Source organism: Geotrypetes seraphini, chromosome 10, assembly GCF_902459505.1.
Source record: "Geotrypetes seraphini chromosome 10, aGeoSer1.1, whole genome shotgun sequence".
In the NCBI taxonomy this organism is placed as follows: domain Eukaryota; kingdom Metazoa; phylum Chordata; class Amphibia; order Gymnophiona; family Dermophiidae; genus Geotrypetes; species Geotrypetes seraphini.
This window is the reverse complement of record NC_047093.1, coordinates 128,584,176-128,605,551: the sequence shown is the minus strand read 5'-3', so window position 1 is coordinate 128,605,551 and position 21,376 is coordinate 128,584,176. Positions and strand designations below refer to the sequence as shown.

Genomic DNA, 21,376 nt, shown 5'->3' with positions numbered 1-21,376 from the left:
ACGGGTGTGGGAGGGAAGAGATATAGAAGCAATGCTTCTTATGGATAGTGGAGAAGAAAGAGGGAGGAGATGGTACACATGGATAGATGGGAAGGGAAGACATGGAAAAGTAGATGGATATTGAAAAGAAAGCAGAAAAATGCAAGAAAGTTGAATATTAAAAGTTAATGCTGAAGATGATTTGTAGGGCAGAAAATGAAGGAGAGAAAAACAGCACCTGGATACGAAGGCCCTGGAAACACAATTAAAAGCAAAGACAGAAGGAAGGTGCAGCCAGAGACTGTGAAAAATGGTGGGAAAAATAAAATCACCAGACAACAAAGGTAGGGGAAATGATTTTCAATTTAGTGATTGAAATGTGTCAGTTTTGAGAATGTACATCTGCTGTCTATATTTTGCACTGTTCAGGAAGAAATATATTTGTTTCTATTTCTCTGGGGTTGTACTGCATGCAGAGTCTTACATCTTAGGGTTTCGCTTGTATATATTAGTACATTTTAGTTTGGTCCTATAGTTGCATAGGGGTTATCTGTGTTTTGCATGTGTGACCAAAGCCAGGTGTTCTGGTAGGAATGAATGTTGATAAGCATACAGTGTTCTTTGTGTAATTTAATTTTGTGGTTAACCATTATGTATTGTTAATAAGATTATATTCTTATCCATTCTTCAATTTCCTTCTTTTTTACTGTCAGCCTACAGCTTTCCATCTCTTTCTCTCATCTCAACCCTTTATTCTCTTATTGATCAGTTTTTTTACATACTCTATCTTCTTTCTTTTCCCCTCCCATCTAGCATCTTACCTGTTTTCTCCCTTCTGTGCAGTATCTGCCCTCTTTCTTTCTTCTCTTTCAACCAGCATTACCCTTTTCTCCCATCCATCCAACATCTGCCCTCTTTCTCCACCTTATATTCAGCTTCTGTCCTTTCTATCCTCTCTTCCATCCATACACATATATATATATATATAGCCAGCCAGTGGCGTAGCGAGGGTAGGAGGCGCTCGGAGCAGTGCCCCCCCCCCGTTCCCTCCTTTCCTCACCCCCCCGGCACCTCACACACCACACTTGCGCCCTCCCTTCCTACCCTCACACCTCTTTAAATCTTTGCCAGCTGCGACTGGTGAGTTGTTAATCACGGGGGGGGTGGGGGGGGGGTTGGGCTTGGGGTGGATCTTTGGACGGGAGTGCGGTTGGTGCAAGGGAGAGAATAATATAACTTGTCTTGGGAACCATGTGCTCTTCTGGGATGGGATATTTTCAGACTGGGGGTGGTACTTCGGAATTGGGGGTGGGTTAGGGGGTTGCTACTGGCATTGATGGTGTATTGTGGTGGGAGGGGAGTATAATAATAATAATAATAACTTTATTCTTTTATACCGCTGTAAACAAAAGTTCTAGGCGGTTTACACTAAAGAGTGTTGGACAATTGGCGAAATACAGAAAAAACATGAAAATTCAAACATTCAATAAAAATACAAGTTGTGAACTTTAAAAATACAATTTCAGTAATACTGTAATGGACTGTGTTAAGAAAGAAATTTATCGAACAGCGCTGTCTTGATTATTTTCCGAAAAGAGCTATAAGATGACATAGCTTGATGAATACAATTGCCTAGCCAAGACTGCTGTTTACCTGCTTGAAACGCTAGGGTCTTATCTAAAAAAGTCTTGTATCTTCAACCATTAATTTTTGGATAAGCAAATAAGTGCAAGCTTCTGGTTTCCCTTGTTGGTCTATACAACACAAAATGGGGAAAAAAGGTAAACGGGAGACAGTCCCATGTAGAGTGAAGGTTCAGGGATTATCAGAACACAGATCACTGAGCCTTCTTGTTGTGCTGGGATGCATCCTCTAGGTCACAGGTGTCAAAGTCGGTCCTCGAGGGCCAGAATCCAGTCGGGTTTTCAGGATTTCCCCAATGAATCTGCATGAGATCTATTTGCATGCACTGCTTTCAATGCATATTCATTGGGGAAATCCTGAAAACCCGACTGGATTCCGGCCCTCGAGGAGGGACTTTGACACCCCTGCTCTAGGTGCATGGTAGTTGGGGAGGGATGGGTAAGGGGATGTTGTTCATTGTGTCATGTTCTTTGCTTGGAATTTTGTGTATTGAAAATTTTAATAAAATGTTTCAACACTAAATCTCTGCCAACGTGAGCAGTTTCTCCGGCCTCTGTTGGCTTTTCCTCTGATGTTACTTCCTGGTCCCACGACCCGGAAGTGATTTCAGAGGGAGCCAGGCTGGCGCGAGCAGCAGACCAGAGTCGCTGCTTGCACTGGCAAAGATTCAAAGAGGTACAGGGGGGCGGGAAAGGGAGGGCGTGAATGTGACATGGGTGGGCAGAGAGGTGCCGGCACCCCCATCAAGACATGCCTGGGGCGGGGTTCATAGACAACAACGCGGAAGACAAAGGCACGCGCCGACAACTGAGCGCAAGACGGAGGCGCGCGCCAAAGAAAAAGACTGTTTTTAGGGGCTCCGACGGGGGGTTTTGTTGGGGAGCACCCCCAGTTTACTTACTACAAATCGCGCCGGCGTTGTGGGGGATTTGGGGGGTTGTAACCCCCCACATTTTACTGTAAACTTAACTTTTTCCCTAAAAACAGGGAAAAAGTGAAGTTTTCAGTAAAATTGGGGGGTTACAACCCCCCACAACGCCTGCACAACGCGGCGCGATTTGTATTAAGTAAAGTGGGGGTGTTCCCCCCAAGCCCCCCCCCGTTGGAGCCCTAAAAACAGTAATTTTCTTTGGCGCACGTCTCTGCGCTGCGCTTAATTGTCTGCTCACGCCTTTGTCCCGGCACGCTTTTGACCTGACACCCAGGGGCGGTCCACCTTCCCCCCCCCCCCCCACCATCCGCCCTTACTATGCCACTGGGTCCAGGTGATTTGCTACTCTTAAATTTGTCAAATTACCCCATTACAGCTTCCTGTGTTACAGAGATTTGTTTCAGTTCTCTGACTCATTGTCACTCAATACCATTTCTGGCACTGGTATCACCCCTACATCTTCCTCAGTATATCCTGAAAACTCGACAGGGCTAAGAATCACTTGTCTATTATTTAACTTCCTCTATTGAGAGAATTAGCAATCTAATCCTCTGTTTTCTATCTTTTTAAATTTATAACTTTTTATTGAAGGAATCAAATAAGTATAACAATAAGATATTCATTACAATTATATTCACAATACTAATTTTCATACATTTTTCTGTCATTCCTGCAAATTATATACATTCCCCCTATTCCCAACCCCCCCTTGTTTTTATTTCAAATATAACATTGTAATTAATAAATTAAGCAAATATACAATTCAAGTATTTCCATACATATTACTATCATCCCTCAACCTCCCCCAGAATGAAAGATGACACAAATTACCAGGTCTTGAAATGCAGTGAATGTTTCCAAAGCTTCAATAATAAAACATTAAGAATCGTACTTCGTGCTCTAGAGCAGGGATCTCAAAGTCCCTCCTTGAGGGCCGCAATCCAGTCGGGTTTTCAGGATTTCCCCAATGAATATGCATTGAAAGCAGTGCATGCACATAGATCTCATGCATATTCATTGGGGAAATCCTGAAAACCCGACTGGATTGCGGCCCTCAAGGAGGGACTTTGAGACCTCTGCTCTAGAGGAATATATGGGTCCCAAATTTTCAAAAAGATACGAGTTCATCTAGGAAATGTACGAACCTCCCAAACCTCAAATAAATTAAATGATGGAATTGTTTCCTCCCAATGCCAAAAACTAGGAGGATCTTTCTGTAACCCAGAGCTGCCCAAGTCCGGTCCTCAAGATCTACTGGCAGGCCAGGTTTTCAGGATATCCACAATGAATATGCATGAGAGAGATTTGCATATCAAGAAGGCAGTGCAGGCAAATCTCTCTCATGCATATTCATTGTGGATATCTTGAAAACCTGGCCTGCCAGTAGATCTTGAGGACCGGACTTGGGCAGCCCTGCTGTAACCAATATTGCAAAATGCATTTATGACATGTATACATGCCTTTTGAAATAATATGCTTCTTCCTTGTCCAAAAACCCCACAAGCAGCAGCTTTACCAAATAACACCCCTCTTGGAGATTCTACCAACTGACTATTCCATAATGAACCTAAAAATAATATCTTTTAAGAAGTTCTCAATCCACAACAGGACCCTATCCCATGACCTTTTAATTTCCTTAGGAGTTTCTCATGAAGGACTTTGTGCAGTGCTTTTCAAATTCCTCTTTATTCATGCTTTCAAAAAAAAATGTAGCAGATTGGTGAGGTAAGACTTCTCTTGGCTAAATCCATGTTGGCTTTGTCCCCTTGAACCATGACTATTTGTACATTCAGTAAAATCATTCTTGTATAGAAGTTTCTACTCTTATGCCTGGAACTGACATCAAGTTCACCAGATCCCTTATTTTGGCCACCATCTCACCTTCAGGTACTGCAGAAGTTTTTAACCATACAGTAGGTTTGCAATTTCATTTTTGAAGTTTAAAAAAATATTTTCTTCTGGAATTTGGAATATATATCATCCAGTTCAGATTGTTGTTGCCCTTTCATTTGTCAATTTGCTTCATTACATAGTCTGGCTTTTCAGCAAATTGTAGCTCTATCCTTCCCCCCTTTCTCTCCCCCCTTCTACACATAAGTTCATGTAATCCTTTTTCTTCTTCTCTACCCACTATTTTAAGTTCTTGTAAACCGTGTCGAGCTCCATTCTCATGGAGATGATGCGGTATATAAACTTAAGGTTTAGATTAGATTAGATTAGGTTCATTGCGATTTGTTTCAGTTCTAAATTTTCATCATTAACCCCCCTCTACATGCTCCCCAAAAATTTTACAGAAGGATATTAGGGTCTTATCTACTGCTTAGAGCAGACATGGGCAACTGCGGTCCTCGAGGGCCGGAATCCAATCGGGTTTTCAGAATTTCCCCAATGAATATACATTGAAAGCAGTGCATGCAAATAGATCTCATGCATATTCATTGGGGAAATTCTGAAAACCCGATTGGATTCCGGCCCTTGAGGACCGCAGTTGCCCCTGTCTGGCTTAGAGGATGGGAGGGGCTGGGTATGCCCAATCTTCACTTGTATAATTTGGCTTATCTTTTGGCGCCATGTTCAAGACTTGGCATTGGAGGTGAGCATGTATATACCACGAGACGTGGAGATAAAACTTTTTATCCGTTACATCCACACTATCTGTTACAGGCATCTCTGTTAAAGCTACTGAGCGTTGGAAGCAGCGGGGCTCCCCGAGCTAGAAACTGCTAGCGGGTAAATACCACATCCAGAAGAGATATCTCCCTTACATCATCATGCAAAAATGACATCATTGGATGCTGTAACATTGGGAAACCTGCTTAAGCCTTGTGAAAATTATTTATTTAATTTATTTATATTCTTGTACAAGTTGAATAAACAATACTTGAAAGGAAATATAACAATTAAAGATGAAACAAATAATTCCACATTATTAACTAAACCTAAAGTCCACATTATGGGGAGAGAGAATCAATCCCTTCCAAGGGAAGTTGGATTTCAGGAAATAACTCTAAATTACAGAGTACAGTTGGAGTTAATTAATTAATGGCCTGATTGGCTGATTCCATGGAAGTTTCTGGAATTCTTTACCCTCAAGAAAAAAATTGCAATTGATCGGGTTCATAAAAAATATCTGTTACTCTGATAAATAATGCACCATTTACAAGGAAAACGTAACTGGAAAAATTGCTCCTAAACTCAAAACGGATTGGCTTGCGTCCACTTCGATACATCGGGGAAAAAAATTGAAATTTTGAATCCGTGAAATTCCGCATTATCAGTCCTATGAAATAGACGAAGGAGTCCTTCTTTATCTTGAAGAAAGACAAAAAGTTACCCATAAAGTGGCTCTAACCACAATTTCCTCTTGAGATGTCTCCAGAATTCCAGTGAGATCCAATTCCCCTGGTAATGCGTCTCCTTTTCCTTTATCCTCTTTAGGAAGATTCAGGTAATATAGCTTTTGTAGCGGTGGCATATTATTTTCAGGAAATTACAAGACTAGGGGCTCCTTTTCCAAAGCCGTGCTAGCGGGTTTAACACGTGTGACTTTTCATCACGCACTAACTGGCTGAGAAACTACGGCCTGCTCAAGAGGAGGCGGTAGCAGCTAGCACGGCCGGTGGTTTAGCGCTGCTTTGTAAAAGCCCTAGGTTTAAGAAGGAATTAAATAAATCTCTAGGTGTTTGAAATTTAGAGATGGGAAAGTTTAAAAATCTCAAGTTCAAGTTCCTGTTTGCAATCTCAAAATTTTCTATTTTCCTAATAAGCAATACCTTTTCCTTCAATTGTACATTAGTAGAAACCTTCAGTTCTGCCATTGATTTCTCCAGTTTGTCCATTCTAATCTAATCTAATCTAATCTAAATCTTGGGTTTATATACCGCATCATCTCCGCAGATGGAGCTCGACACGGTTTACATGGTTAGGGAAGGAACGGAACTCCAGTGGAATTATATAAGTATGAGAGAAGAGAGGTTGGTGTGAGAGTGCCAGGAGCGGGACGGGGTTACGTTCTGGAGAAGAGCCAAGTCTTCAGATGCTTACGGAATGGTAGAAGGGGGCTCAAATTGCGGAGAGGGGAAGGGAGACTGTTCCAGAGCTGAGTGATTCTGAAAGGGAGGGAAGAGCCAAGTTTACCAACAAGGGAGATGCCTTTTAAGGAGGGGTAGGATAGTTTTAATTTTTGAGTGGATCTAGTGGAGGTTGGATTTGAGGAATTCCAGGATAGAGGGATAAAAGGAGGAAGGATACCGTGGAGGATCTTGAAGGTTAGGCAGGCACATTTAAAGTAGACCCTGGAAATAACGGGAAGCCAGTGGAGTTTGGATAGGAGCGGTGTGACATGGTCAAATTTACTTTTTGAGAAGATAAGTTTGGCCGCGGTGTTCTGGATTCTAATAGGCTGTTGTTGGAATTTTGTCTTCAAAATTTTCAAACTGGGAGCATACCTTATGTAAAGTTTCCAAGGCACTCCAGATCGCCTCCATGCCAATCACCACTGGTTTAATCGGAGGAGCAGGGAGAGATATTCCAGGAGATTCCCCAAATGGTTTCACCTCCTCGTTCCCCCACTACACTCTGGAATTCGGATCCTCCGGACAACAGTGAAAAAGTCGGCAAATCTGTAACTCGCATCCGGGGGTCAAGGGTGAGACTTGCAATGCCAACGGAGACATCAACTCCGGCGCTTTCTGTGCAGGTGGAGGCGTCCCCGACATCGTCCCGTAACGCGGAGGAACTCCGGGCCCCAAAGGCTTGAGCGATACTTCACCCTCCAAGACCGAGGCCTGCCCACCTAGGTCAGCGGACACGCCCGCTTCAACTGGAACAGCATAAGCTGTTGTTGCCGCTTGTCGCATCAAGGAAGTGGAAGAGGAGGCGGGAAGAACACTCCTCTGCTAACCCCTGCGCTTGGGCATGCTAAGAAAAGTAAGATTCCTGTGGAAAAATGTAAATTTGCCCACAGAGTGCAGGAGCCACTTGAAAGCGCGACTCACTACGTCGCCATTTTGATTCTCACCTCCTCTAGCGAAAATAATTATTTAAAGGGCAGAATTCTTACAGATATGCATATATATCGCATAATAAAGAACTGTGATGAGTAAATATATGCATATTTAAAAACACGACTTACACTAACAAAGATAGAAGGAATGGAGGAAAAAAATACCCAAAATACTAAATAGCACTCTCCACCAATAAATATCCAAGACGCCAAAGTGCTTGTTCAAAACCAAATCAAAAGCCTCAGGTTCTGGTGAGTCTGATACACTAGTTAACTTTTTTTTACCACACTGAATGTTTTTGTTCTGTACAGCATCCTACATAGGAATTTTATTTATTGTAGGTTGGTCTTTGCGAAGGTTTGTGGGCCCTGAGGAAGTGGTGGTAAGGCACCAAACGATCGTTGGCCTTGCTGAGTGGAGCCTTTTCGCTTACGAAAAGGTCAGCGTTTCAATAATGTCAAAATTTTTGCCACTTTTTGTTCAATTTACGAAAGGTTTCACGTGCCTATGACGTGGAGGTGGTAAGAGTCCTAGTGTATCAGATTCGCCGGAACCCGAGGCTTTTTCGTTCATTTTGAACACAAATCATTATCTGAACTCGCATACTGTTAGGATCAGAGGAACGCTGGCAGGTTTATTTCCATATTAAGACACAGTTTTGCTTTATGATTTTAAGAAACGTTCTTGCTGATACATTTTGATGTTTTGTTTTTATTTTACCATTAGGTGATATTTATTGGACCACATCTTTTGGGTATGTTCATAAGAACATAAGAACTGCCGCTGCTGAGCCAGACCTGTGGTCCATCATGCCCAGCAGTCCACTCCCGCAGTGGCCCTTAGGTCAAAGACCAGTGCCCTAACTGAGTCTAGCCTTACCTGCGTACGTTCTGGTTCAGCAGGAACTTGTCTAACTTTGTCTTGAAATCCCTGGAGGGTGTTTTCCCTTATAACAATTTCCGGAAGAGCGTTCCAGATTTCCACCACTCTCTGGGTGAAGAAGAACTTCCTTACATTTGTACGGAATCTATTCCCTTTTAACTTGAGAGTGCCCTCTCGTTTTCCCTACCTTGGAGAGGGTGAACAACCTGTCTTTATCTACTAAGTCTATTTCCTTCATGTTTTTAATAGTTCTATCTAAGCTGACGTTCACTTTGGAACACATCATGTGGTATATATTTAATCATATCTGTCTGCAAATATTCTTTTGCATGTTTTTTTAGGCTCTGTGGTAATGTGGTCCGTGGCTAGGGCTGGAACTTGCAGTAATACAGACAAACAACCAGGGGTTGCAAGAAAAACAATAGGTTTATTGAATTCACAACAAGTATTTCTTCAGTCTGTTCTCTCCACAGGCTAGACTCTCAAGCCAATAATTACTTCTTCCTCCACAGTTCCTGTAACCTCTCCTCAACACAGACTTAGTCCACCATCTCATACTCAAAGTTTTAAGGAAATTTGTCTTATCTCGCGGAAGCCTGGCAAACACAGTACATAGACTAAACCATGCGAGACAATCGTGCGCAGACAAAGCAAATAGAATGTTAGGAATTATCAGGAAAGGAATGGAAAACAAAGATGAATATGTTATAATGCCCTTGTATCGTGGTATGGTACGGCCACACCTCGAATACTGTGTGCCATTCTGGTCGCCATATCTCAAAAAAAGATGTAACGGAATTAGAAAAGTATAAACATCGTGGATCAGAAGGAGAACCGTCCAAATATGTAATCCCCCTGATGCTCACCATGTCGGAAAGACCAGCAAGAAAGGTGTGATCTAAATTCAAATCCAATATCAGACATAATGAAACATAAATGTCACTCAGAACCTATAGAGAAATTCTACCATACTGTAAAAGCAGTACATAAGAAAATAAGAATTGCCATCTCCGGATCAGACCCTGGGTCCATCAAGTCCGGTGATCCGCACATGCGGAGGCCCCACCAGGTGTACCCTGGCCTAGTTTTAGTCCCCATATCGCCATATGCTTCTCAAGGGAGATGTGCATCTAATTTACCCTTACCCGTATCACACTATGCCACTCTTAAGGAGATGTGCATTAGAGAATGACACGGTGACAAAATTCATCACCGTTCCCGTCCCCGCGGATAACCGCGGGAAATAATCCCATGTCATTTTCTAGTGTCTATTTCAACCTCGGTCCTTCTACACCAGCATTCTTCAAAGCAAAGCTTGCGGGTCAGTGGTTGTGCCCAATTATACTCTGATTCTTCCCTCTCTCCTTAAAGAGTTGACATGAAGATGGTTTCCCACGGTTATCCGCGGGAACGGTGATGAATTTTGTCACCGTGTCAATCTCTAATGTGCATCTAGTTTACCCTTAAATCCTAGAACAGTGGATTCTACAATTAGTTCCTCTGGGAGAGCATTCCAGGTGTCCACCACTCGCTGTATGAAACAGAACTTCCTGATATTCGTCCTGGTCCTGTCCCCCCTCAGCTTCAGCTTATGTCCTCCTGTCCGTGTCACGTCGGACATTGTAACTTCCACAATCCACAAAAAAAGACTCTACCTAAGAAAATGAAACACCATAAACTTTGTGGTGGGCACTAGAATGTCAATACACCTACTGGACAACTAAACATGTCAAATTAGTCTGGTTTGATTTTGCACAGACAATGCTAACAGAAAACCATGTCTCTTTCACAGGTGCAGAACACAGGTAGACTTTTTTTTTTTAATCCAATACAGATTCAGGGGTCCTTCTATCAAGCCGCGCTAGCGGGGTTAGCGTTTTGGACACTTCATCACGCGCTAACCCTCGCGGCCGGCTAAAAAACTGCCTGCTCAATGTAGGTGTTAGTGGCTAGCGCGGCAGGCGGTTTAACGTGCGGTATTACGTGCATTAAACCCCTACCGCAGCTTGATAAAAGGACCCCTAAGTAAATACAAACTAAAAATAATCTAAACCCCCAAGAAGTCAGACTCTATACGCAGTGAACACCAGAGAAACAGTGATACCTGTCCCCCCCCCCTGTACTGTGCGAAATATAAAAAGAGCAAATGTAAATTTCAAAACCTGACACATTGTGATCACCACATTACAAAAGAACAAGTAATAAGCCCCTCCCCCCCCAAAATAAAAGGAAAATAAGATCATACCATTTTATAGGACTAAATACATTTTCAATTGGCTTTCGAAGGCCAAAACCTCTTTCCTGAGGTCAGAATAATAAGCCACTGTTATGGTATCCTGACCTGAGGAAGGAGGTTTTGGTTTTTGACAGTTACGTATAAATATATTAAAATAAGTCCAATAAAAAAATCACATTATTTCCATTTTCTATGTATTAACCTTTATTAGCATGGCTAAGACATTACTTTATCTTACACTAAAAATAAAAATATTTTTCATGCCTTTGTTATCTGTCCATTTACTTTTTCTAATTGTGTTAGACCCAGTCTCTGGTTTCTACTTTGCTCCATCTTTTTAACTCTCTTGCTAGAATTTTCTGTCCATTTTGTCATTTTTTTTTTTTTTTCCTCCGCTCCTTTTTCATTCAGCTTTCATATGTTTAGTTTTCTGTCTCCCTGTCCAAATATAATTCATTCTTATCCATTCTTCAATTTCCTTCTTTTTTACTGTCAGCCTACAACTTTCCATCTCTTTCTCTCACCTCAACTCTCTATTCTCTTATTGATCAGTCTTTTACATACTCTATCTTCTTTCTTTTCCCCTCCCATCTAGCGTCTTACCTGTTTTCTCCCTTCTGTGCAGTATCTGCCCTCTTTCTTTCTTCTTTCAACCAGCATTACCCTTTTCTTTCATCCATCCAATATCTGCCCTCTTTCTCCACCTTACATCCAGCTTCTGTCCTTTCTATCCTCTCTTCCATCCAGCCTTTTTGCCTTCTTTTCCTTCTAGTATCTTCCCTTTCTTTTCCCTTCCATTAGAGAGTTGCACAGGGACAGAAATCCCACCCATCCCCGTCCGTTCCCGCCAGGATCCTCTCCGTCCCCATCAGGATCCTCTCTGTCCCCACCCATCCCATCCCCGCCCGTCCCCATAAAAAGCAGCAATTACTTCTGACAGGATCATCAATTCCACAGTTGCTTTTGTGTTTGCGCTGCTGTTTTCCTTGTGGAATCTCTTTGGTGGAACCCTTTTTTTTGTTTTCTGTTCAGGTAATTAACTTATAAACCCCCTCTTTTACTAAAGCTGACATGTCCATTATACGGACAAACCCTGCTTCCAAAGCCTTCCATCCCCGTGGGAGTCCCGTGGGTTAGGGGGGATTCCCGCGATCCCCATTCCCGTGCGGACCTCTAACTTCCATACAGTTTCTGCTCATAGCTCTCTTTCTCTCCCCATCCCATCCAGTCTCTCCCTCTTCTTTGTGTCACTAAACTGCACCCCCCCCAAACCCCCATACACATTAGCTGCTGCTACTGAAAGGCAGCAGTGTCAAAACATCAGGCATTACTTGCGGGACTGCAGTTTCTCAAATTGCAGCTCCCAGCTCTGCCCAGGAATTGGAAAATGATGTTCAATGGTTGGAACTGGCAGCTGCAGGTAGAGAAAATGTGGCCCCACAAACGGTGTCTGCTTGTTTGCTACTGCTGTTGGTCAGGAGAGCCTGCGACAGTGGCGGGAGAAAGGCGGAGAAACTGTTGCTCAGTTTGCTGCAGCTTAGAGGTATCATTTTCTTTGAGAATCTCATTTGGGGGAGCAACCACTCCCCCTGCACCCCATCTAACTATACTTCTGATTAGGTTGTAGAAAACAAAGGGATTATGATTACCTAGGACAGTTTTTTTTCAACCTTTTCAAGCCAAGTACCCCCTAAACCTAACATATACCAACCAAGTATTCCCGGCCAAGCTCCACCCCCATAATAATAATACTAATTGTAATGCATTTTTCATATACACACAATATAATCTTATTAATACATAATGGAAACCACAAAATTTTTTAAAAAACCACAAAGCACACTGTACGCAGAGAAAAGGGCCCAGGGAAAAGAAGGAGGAAGAGGTGATTTCCATATACATCTTGACTACAACCCTTAGATACTCTGCTTGGCTGAGTGTTGGCCTTTACACATGCCTAGGTCTGCTAGACGACATACCAAGCCCTCCTGAACCAATCAGGATATCATCCCTCCCTCAGCTCCTGGCTAAGTGAAGGGCCAAAGTGCAACCAGAAGTTTGACACCTGAAAGTAAGCCTTCAGCAGCTTCTTATTAAAAAAAACTCCTGAGGTAGGCCGGTTGGGCCGAAGCATGTACATGTCGGATCGTTGAGTCTTTGGATATATATATATATTGAACCAATAAAGATATTTGTATTCATCAGATGAGTTGAAGGACACTTTTTTTCAGTGCTCACCATTCTGATTGGGACAATTCCACTTTCTCTTTTTACCTCGGTAACAACTACAGAAAAATAGACAAATATAGTGCAAAATATAGCAGCAGATATAAATTCTCAAAACTGACACATTTTTCCTGCTTTTGTTGTGTAGTGATTTTATGAGTCTCTGGTTTCTTCTACTTACTTCCCAACAATTGTCCCATTCTATTCCCTCCCTCCTTCATATGTCCCAAGTTAGTGCTCCCTTCTTCCCCCTGAAGCTGCGCCAAAGCCTGCCTGCCCCCCAAGTCGACCCACCACCCACCCACTCCATTTAATTACCTCCCACCCTCCCCCAAAGCAACACTGAAACCTGCCTGTCCCCAAGCTGACCCGCCGCCGATTCCTCCTCCCCTCACCCCCCCCCCCCCGGTCCACCACCACTCGCCACCCGCTACATTGGCTGGCCCGGACCTTCTCTCCAACGTCAGAATTGATGGGGGGAAGGCTTGTCAGCCGGCAGCATGCAATCGCTGCACGTGCTGGCCCTTACCTTCCTATAGTTGCGGCACCAGCGGGGCTGTAATTAAATGTAGCGGGCGGCGGCAGCAAGCATATGGGCTGGCGGTGGTCGGCCCGTGTACCCCCTGGGGTATTCGTACCACAAATTGAGAAGCCCTGTCCTAGGACATCCCCATCTTGACAGATAAAAATCTAGATGTAAAAACACTAGACATAGTAGCAAAGGAAACACTAGAATTACATTAATCATAAAGGTGTCGGTCCTAAGCGATTACTCCATGAATCAAGTGGAGAGAGGGAAGATCCTCAAATACCAAGAAATGTAGGTCAAGACCAAGAAAATGTGGAACAAAGATACAGAAATATTTATCATAGTTTTGGGTGCCACAGGTTTGATCAAAAAGAATTTCCAGAAACTTCTGGAAAGGTTGCCTATACATGTTACATCTTACTAACTTTTGAGGGAAACTCTCGTTGGCTTAATAAAAGTTATACGGTGAGTGTTAGGAATAAATTTGAGACTAAGATCATACTCCACATGCCCTGGTTTAGGAGTGAGGTTCATTCCTGATATGTAATCATCATCAGTGAACAGTGAGTCTATATTCCTCTGAAGTAGCTGTTATCTACAGTGAAAGGGAGTTCTTTTGTCGGAAGTATTTGGAAGCCTAAACAAGGAATGTTTTTGGCGCCAGTTGATGGATGAGTGCACGACAGTTTTAGGCGACAACAGATAAGTCATGAGCTTGTGTGCATGGTCGGCTGCTGTCGCATTGTATGGTCATATTTGAGCAATGTAGTTTTTTTTGCCAATGATAAGCATAAGGTAGCTTAGTTTTACTGAATGTAAAGTGCCACCATAAGCTGCTCGGAGGCTTTTTACTCCACTTTAGAGAAATCTCCATTGTCGCAAATGATGGGCCATCCATGAGACCATTTCTATAACTTTTTGTAATGTGCAAAACTAACCCATTTGGAGAAACTATCCCCTAAGAATTTCGATTCTAGTCTTCTGTAAATGAGGGGAGCCAAAATCACCTATGTATATCATCTGGGAAAAAGTTAAAAAATTTTTATTGGATGGGAGACAGAAGGATAAACAACCTACCCTTATATCTATATCCCCAGATACAGTCTCAAGTGCAACTCTGGTACTGACTTCAGGTGCTCACCATGCAACAAGTTACTTGAAAAAACTAATCTTTCAGTTCTATTTTGCTGCCAAGGTGAACACAATCCAGAAGTTTTTCCATATGGGAGTCTGCATCCTGCATCATAAATCATACTGATCTCAGAGTACGGAGCTTCTGTTTGATCTTGGACACAATAATTCCAGATTTCTACAATATGGTCATCGCAGGAAAAGAAGGCGGGAATGTTGGAAGGGGGGGGGGTGAAGACACAGAGAAAGGTGGAGAGAGAGGGAAAGACACAATGTACAGATGAGAATATGGGAAGACAGAGAGATGTCACACTGTTTAGTTGAAAAATATGAACGCTAATTTTTAGGTCAGGACCACTTTGGATCCAATGAGCTGAAGGAGAGCTGCCAAATATCTTCCTATGTGAGGTTATGACCCTGCTGACCAGTGTGTGTCAATGACATATAACTCACCAACCCACCTTCAGATTATTTATTGGGTGTATACTTAGGAAGTGGACATTTCCACATGCATTCTCTTCACCTAACGAGAAATGCCTTGTCCTTCAAGCATGTGGCTCTTCTTCCCATCTATTTCCCCCCTTTCTGTCATGAACTTGTTAGAAAGGCAGAAAGTATCAGAAAAAAGAATGATGATGAGGGCTGCCTCAGAGGCGTCCGAGGGCCACCTTTTTCCCCAGGGCCCAGCATTGAAGAACAGTGAAATATGGGATCTTTCAGGAAAGACTAGAAGATCCAGACCACAGAGAAATACTGGAGTCTACTTTCCAGGATGCAATGCACACCTCTAAAGTGGATCTGGAACATACTCATGCCCAACTCTTCTTAAACTTTTGAGCATTATTTTAGAAACATATCCACGTGCAAATGGTGGCATCAACACATCTGTATCACATACCATGTAAATGCTGATTTCAGAAAGCTGCTGCTTGTACATGGATATCCACACCATGCAGACATTTCAAGGCGGTGGAGTTTGGGCATGACTACAACCTACTCGTGTATTCTCCATCTTACAAAGAGAATACACATGCATGAGGAAACATTTCCACAGGTTTTAAAAGTGATTGCTTTGGCCAGGACATTGCATGGGATTCATTCTCTTTAATCCCGTGTGGTTTATGTCCATCTCCAAATTGGAATCAGTTTAAAACTGTGACATCGAAAAAATCACAGTGCAGGTGGGACCAGGATGGCATTGGTTCAAGATGCTTAGGATTGAGCTTTTGAAATTTGCCTCCTGAATCTCTTTGATTCACTCATTTTTTGCTGTCTTTGAGGAGGGGGTAGACCAGTGCTTACCCTCAGAGTCTGGGAAAGGCACAATATTGAAGCAGATGTCTTTGGACAACTTCAGAAAGCTTCTCAAAACACACCTCTTCCGCGAACAAGACCCTTAGTCCTTACTCCCCGCATACACTCCAACCCCCCCCACCCCCTCCTCCCTCTCCCACCCCCTCCTCTAGTTTCCCACTCCCCTCCATCTTACCGTCCAACCCAACTATGATAAACCTGTGCCTCCTTCTACGCTACCTGCAATTCCGATAAAAAATTTTTGTAAATCCGGGTTCAGACCGGATCCTAATGTAACGAATGTAAACCGCCTAGAACTCTTTGGGTATGGCGGGATATAAGAACCTAATAATAATAATAATAATAATAATAATAATAATAATAATATACTCCAGAGACACTTCCTGTTTTGGCAGCTCTGCTAGTTTTGGAGGCAGAGAGCAGTGTAGATGGGGATTCTTTTAGAAATGACAATGCAAAGTTCCCTCCCACTCCTTGACCTAGAAGTGTTGGTATCGGAAGAGAGGAGTACAGCGGTGACGCAGGGGAGCTGGACCCAACTGCATGAAATAAGAGGCCCCCGGAGCCGTATCCTTTTCAGTATTGGAATGAGGAGAAGCTCGTTGTCGGCAATGTTTGCTGGAAGGAGCCCCAGGTGAGAGTTTTGATCTGGTCCCTTTAGTGCCATCGGGAGTGAAGAAACCGGCTATGACTTTTGAACTTCCCCAAGTCACTTTTGACTGTTCCAATGGAGGTGCATGAGATAGTGTCTGAAAGAATTACCGAGACTATCTGAAGAGACTATGGAGCTCATTTTCAAAAAAGAAAAATGACCAAAAAGTGACATAAAGGGGCAGATGGATATTTTTCTCGACAAACCTTCCAATTCGCTATTTTCAAAATCTAGTTTGTCGATGAATTTCTATGCTGTTTTTTTTTTGCAGTGTATTAGAGGCATGTTTTGGGTGGGATTATAATTGAACACCCTGCACATTGTATGTGTGTGTTTGTGCCCAAGAATCTGAATGCTGCTTTGGAATATTTGTTAATATTTTATCTTAAAATCCAGTGTATTTCCTGTTAAAATTTAAGTTTGTGAGACCCAGGAACAGATTACGGTAATCCAGTTTCTATTATTGTCTTGGAACTCGACCGCTTTGAAACTCGAATGGGGTTCTGGAACGGATTAAGTTCGGATTCCAAGGTATCAGTGTTTCATTTTAAGCATAGAAACATGATGACAGATAAAGGCCAAATGGCCCATCCAGTCTGCCCATCCACAGTAACCATTATCTCTTCCTCTCTCTTAAGAGATCCCACATGCCAGGCTTTATTAAATTCAGACACAGTCTCTGTCTCTACCACCTCTTCTGGGAGACTGTTCCATGCATCTACCACACTTTCTGTAAAAAAGTATTTCCTTATTACTCTTGAGCTATCGCCTATGTGATTTATTTCACCCTCTTCCAAATATTCTGTATTACCTCTCATTTAAAGCTATCAAGGACCCTATAAAATATTTAGACAGTGCTCTCATCTTCTTCTGAATTAACATTTCCCCCCAAAAGGACCTTTGCTGTCCTTCCAGGGTCAAGCTATGACCCGATCATGCTAGAACTTTGATTTTTGGCTCTGCTAAAATGTGCAGTTTGGAGCTATACAAGAGTAAGTGATACCCCTCAAGTGAGATGACCTGAGTCTGCTCTCTTGTCTTCCAAGAAACAGGAGCACTTTAGCTACTGCACTTTACAAGCTTCAAACAGAACATGTAAATGTCTTACCTCTTCCAGCTTGTCCACCCTGCCGATGATCTTGGTGGTGACAGTGTGCAGTTTTAAGAGGTCCAGGCCATAGAAGGCTCCTTCCAGAAGCTCTATGATGGAAGTCAACTGAAAAAGAAAAAGCCAGCACTGTAAAGAAACTGTCCATATTTATCAGTGGGTTAAAGTTCATTCAGGAAAGTTCTGTTTAACCAGTCAAGATCCTATCACCAGTAGCACTTGGCTTACTAATTTTGGTTTTTTTTTAATGTGAAAAGTTATCCTCTTAAAGAGTAATAAGTAATCTTAAAGTGTAATAAGTAATGAGTGCAGACCTTGAGAAATTTTCTTTTGTATCTAGGAGCCAATCCAAAAACTTGGTGTCACCATTGCCTCAACTGAAGTTGAGGAGCTGGGGGAGGGAGACACCTCTTCTGGACATCTACTGCAATTTCTTAAAGGCCTGATTTACTAAAGCTATTTCCAGCACCCTCCCATTTCCCTCCTTTTTTTAAAAATTGGCCACTCAAAGGCCTCTACCCCAGCTAGCCCTCACCACCCAGGCAAGCCATCCAGCTCCTTCCAGCCCCTCAAGCCAGTTGACTACCTCTAGTCTCTCCTCTCTACTCCTCCATTTCCCTCTTTAAAAAAAAACATTGGCCACCCCTACTTACAGTTTTATGTTAGCTAGTCTTCCCCCCCCCCCCCAGCAAGTTGGTCTGCTCCCTCCACCAACAGGGATTCCTCAGAGCCACAGATCCACATCTTTCTATACCACCCGATACTATGTGAGTTTGAATTGTGTGGTGAAGGAACCCTTGTGAGACCAGCATGAGAGTTTATGAACTGTGTGCTTCAAGCTCATATAGAACCCACACAATGCAAAGAAGTTGATGATCCAGCCGCATCTTCAGAATGCAGTATATCTCAGTATGTGTGCTATCTGCGTGATGCTATATGATTCTCGACATGACGGAGAGTTTGCCAAGATTCATCAAGTCTATTAATCCAATACTGCTCATCCACGATGGCATGAATGATACTGCTAAGTATCCTTCCAATCATATAAAAAGTGACTTCATGGCAATGGGAGACACAGTGAAGCCAATAGGTGCATACTCTAGGTGGTTTTCTCATCAGTCCTCTCTTTCATGGGTGACATCCATAGCAGAGAGGCTTGCATCTTGGAGATGAATGAGTGGCAGCACAGAAAGTGCCATGTCATAGAGTGTTTCGGCTTCCTGGTCAATGGATCATTTTCCAAAAGAGCAGAGCTGGCTTCCATTTATCATAGAAGGGATGAAGTGTCTTCTACAGCAGTCTGGCTAACCTGCTAAAGAGAGCTATAAACTAAAATTGTTGGGGATGGTTGATCAAAGGCCCAGATAATAAAAACCCCTCATGTAGGCGAGACTTTAAGGGGCCGATTCTACAAACAGCGCTTTAAGTTGGCTGCAGGCATTGTACAGCCACCTAACTTAAGTGACCCACGTCCTTAAAATCCACTTAAATAAAAAATGTAGCTGCCTACCTGCACCTCCCGAAATGGCGCCATAATCACGGCCATGGAGGTGCCTAGGGCTGAAGTAGGCTTGGCCAATGCCGGAAACGATGTTAGGTGCTGGTAGGCACCTCGGTAGACACGTTCCGCATGAAAGGTAGACGCCAGAAATGTAGGCCTTCAAATCTCTGGCCTACATTCCCAGCGCCTACCTTTCACACAAGTCGCGATTCTGCAAACAGCGCTGTTGCATGATTGACATGCGATTTGACGGCTTTTTTTGTAGGCGGCTGCTGATAGCCCCATTTGCAGAATCCAGCCCTAAATGCCTCTATAGAAAAGGGAAAATGGATAACCTCTGGAAATATGTGTGTACTAATGCCCATAGTATGGGAAACAAGGTTCTAGATCTAAAGGCAGTGATGGAAGATGCTAGCTTGGAGTTTTAACTTTTATTTTCATTCCTTTCCTGCTCCTTATAAAGTTATGATCATAAACTTTTCCTCTAAAAAAGGATGTAAAGCAATATAATAAATTATCTAATGAACTAAACTAAAATTAGCGTTATAAGTAGGCCCGGGATGGCCTGCTGGGGCTCAGGATGGGGGTAGGGAGTTTCTGAGACTGAACGATAGGGTGGCAGGAAGGTGCTGGGCCACAGCTGATATTGAACCAGGACCCTTATATGTAGCTTATGTGGGTCCCAGTGAAACATTGGCTGGGATCTGCATAGCAGCTTTCTTCAGTCCAGTCAGAGCTCTTTACTCAATGCTGGTGCCCAGACGTAGTGTAGTATTGGCTATCGAGGCCTAATTTCACCTGTAGTGATCGACATGTTAAAATATGCTGACCAACACCAGCAGAATATTGACTGGTATATTTCTAAAACACTATACAAACATGGTCCACCTACATGGTAACATTATCTGGATAGCAGCTGAATATCTGTAGAACATTTGACTCCACCACAGAGGTTCCTGGCCCTTCCTATACGTAAAAGGATAACTTCTTTTGCAGATGGGAAAGGTTTTAAAAGCACTTTACAGACAGCACTTTTGAGTATTAACCCTACTGAAACTCGCAGGATTTCCTAAGTTACAGAGATATATCTGACGTCCACACGTGCTAAAAGCCGTAACCCCCAACACATTTCAGCATAACAGACTGACACTTTCTCTTACCTTGAAGTCACTGTTTTCTGTTTCCCGTAATTTTTTCAGCCGGAAGTCACCTTCGCAGGGGTTTAATGCCGAGGGAGGGGCAAAGCACGCACATTTGCAGTCCGATCCTGATGTTATGGTCTCCACAGTGTAAAAGTCCTCGACTTTGGAACTCCCGTCATTAAAGCGCTGGCAAGCATTCCTGCTCATGGGTTTCACCACACACTTGCACTGGCAGTTCGAGCCCTCGGAGATTGCTTTCACCTTTTCATAGTCTCCTAGTAGCTAATGAGAGAAAGCAAGACTGTCAGAGGATTATAAGCGTTCGAAAATTTAATGATCCTTATCCATTACACCTAGTGAGACCTTATTGGCTCAAATGTGAAGAAAAATTTAGAATGACTTGCTATAGGTTTCTTTTGAGAACAGAGGCCATCAGAAATGCTAGCAGGCAGGCAGGTTTTCCCATATACCCAAAGATTCAAAGTGCCACACTGCCTATGTAATTCTAAAGCAGGGATCTCAAAGTCCCTCCTTGAGGGCCGCAATCCAGTCGGGTTTTCAGGATTTCCCCAACGAATATGCATTGAAAGCAGTGCATGCACCTAGATCTCATGCATATTCATTGGGGAAATCCTGAAAACCCGACTGGATTGTGGCCCTCAAGGAGGAACTTTGAGACCCCTGTTCTAAAGCAATTGAAACCATTTTAAAAAAACCCACACTTTCCTCTCAATGTCTGCCAACAATTATCGCATCCAAGTTTACCTTAGCCATAAGACGAGGCATTTAGAATTTTGTTCATTGGTATAGTTTACTTGGGGGGGGGGGGGGGGGGTGGAGAGAGGGAGAGGTTGAAGAGAGAAAAGGAAATTGTATATGGAAACAGAAGCTGGAACATGCCACATGAAAACGTGGGCCTCAGCAATATCACTTGCCAGCCCACAAATGTGGAATGCCCTGCCAGGATATTTGAGGCTATCCAGCAATAAGATGAGTTTTAACCAGTTGTTGAAGACTCATTTTTATGTGTGGAGTATAGGTTATACCGACGACAGGCGGATAGCTGGTTTGAGATTTAATGAACATCTATGTGGG

The 21,376-nt window shown here is 43.0% G+C and overlaps 1 protein-coding gene and 1 long non-coding RNA gene across 2 annotated transcripts in view; one reads left to right on the top strand and one right to left on the bottom strand.

The window, feature by feature from the left end:
• The window catches only part of LOC117367439, a 65,223-nt gene that overhangs the window by 4,039 nt on the left and 39,808 nt on the right, over positions 1-21,376 (top strand). The gene's annotated exons all lie outside the window — the stretch shown is intronic.
• Positions 1-21,376, bottom strand: part of OLFML2B (olfactomedin like 2B) — a 57,255-nt gene that overhangs the window by 24,002 nt on the left and 11,877 nt on the right. The window contains exons 2-3 of the mRNA XM_033959969.1: positions 20,300-20,563; positions 17,639-17,746 (exon numbers count right to left, since the gene is read on the bottom strand). Coding sequence (XP_033815860.1) covers positions 17,639-17,746; positions 20,300-20,563 — 372 coding nt within the window. The remainder of the gene's footprint in view (positions 1-17,638; positions 17,747-20,299; positions 20,564-21,376) is intronic.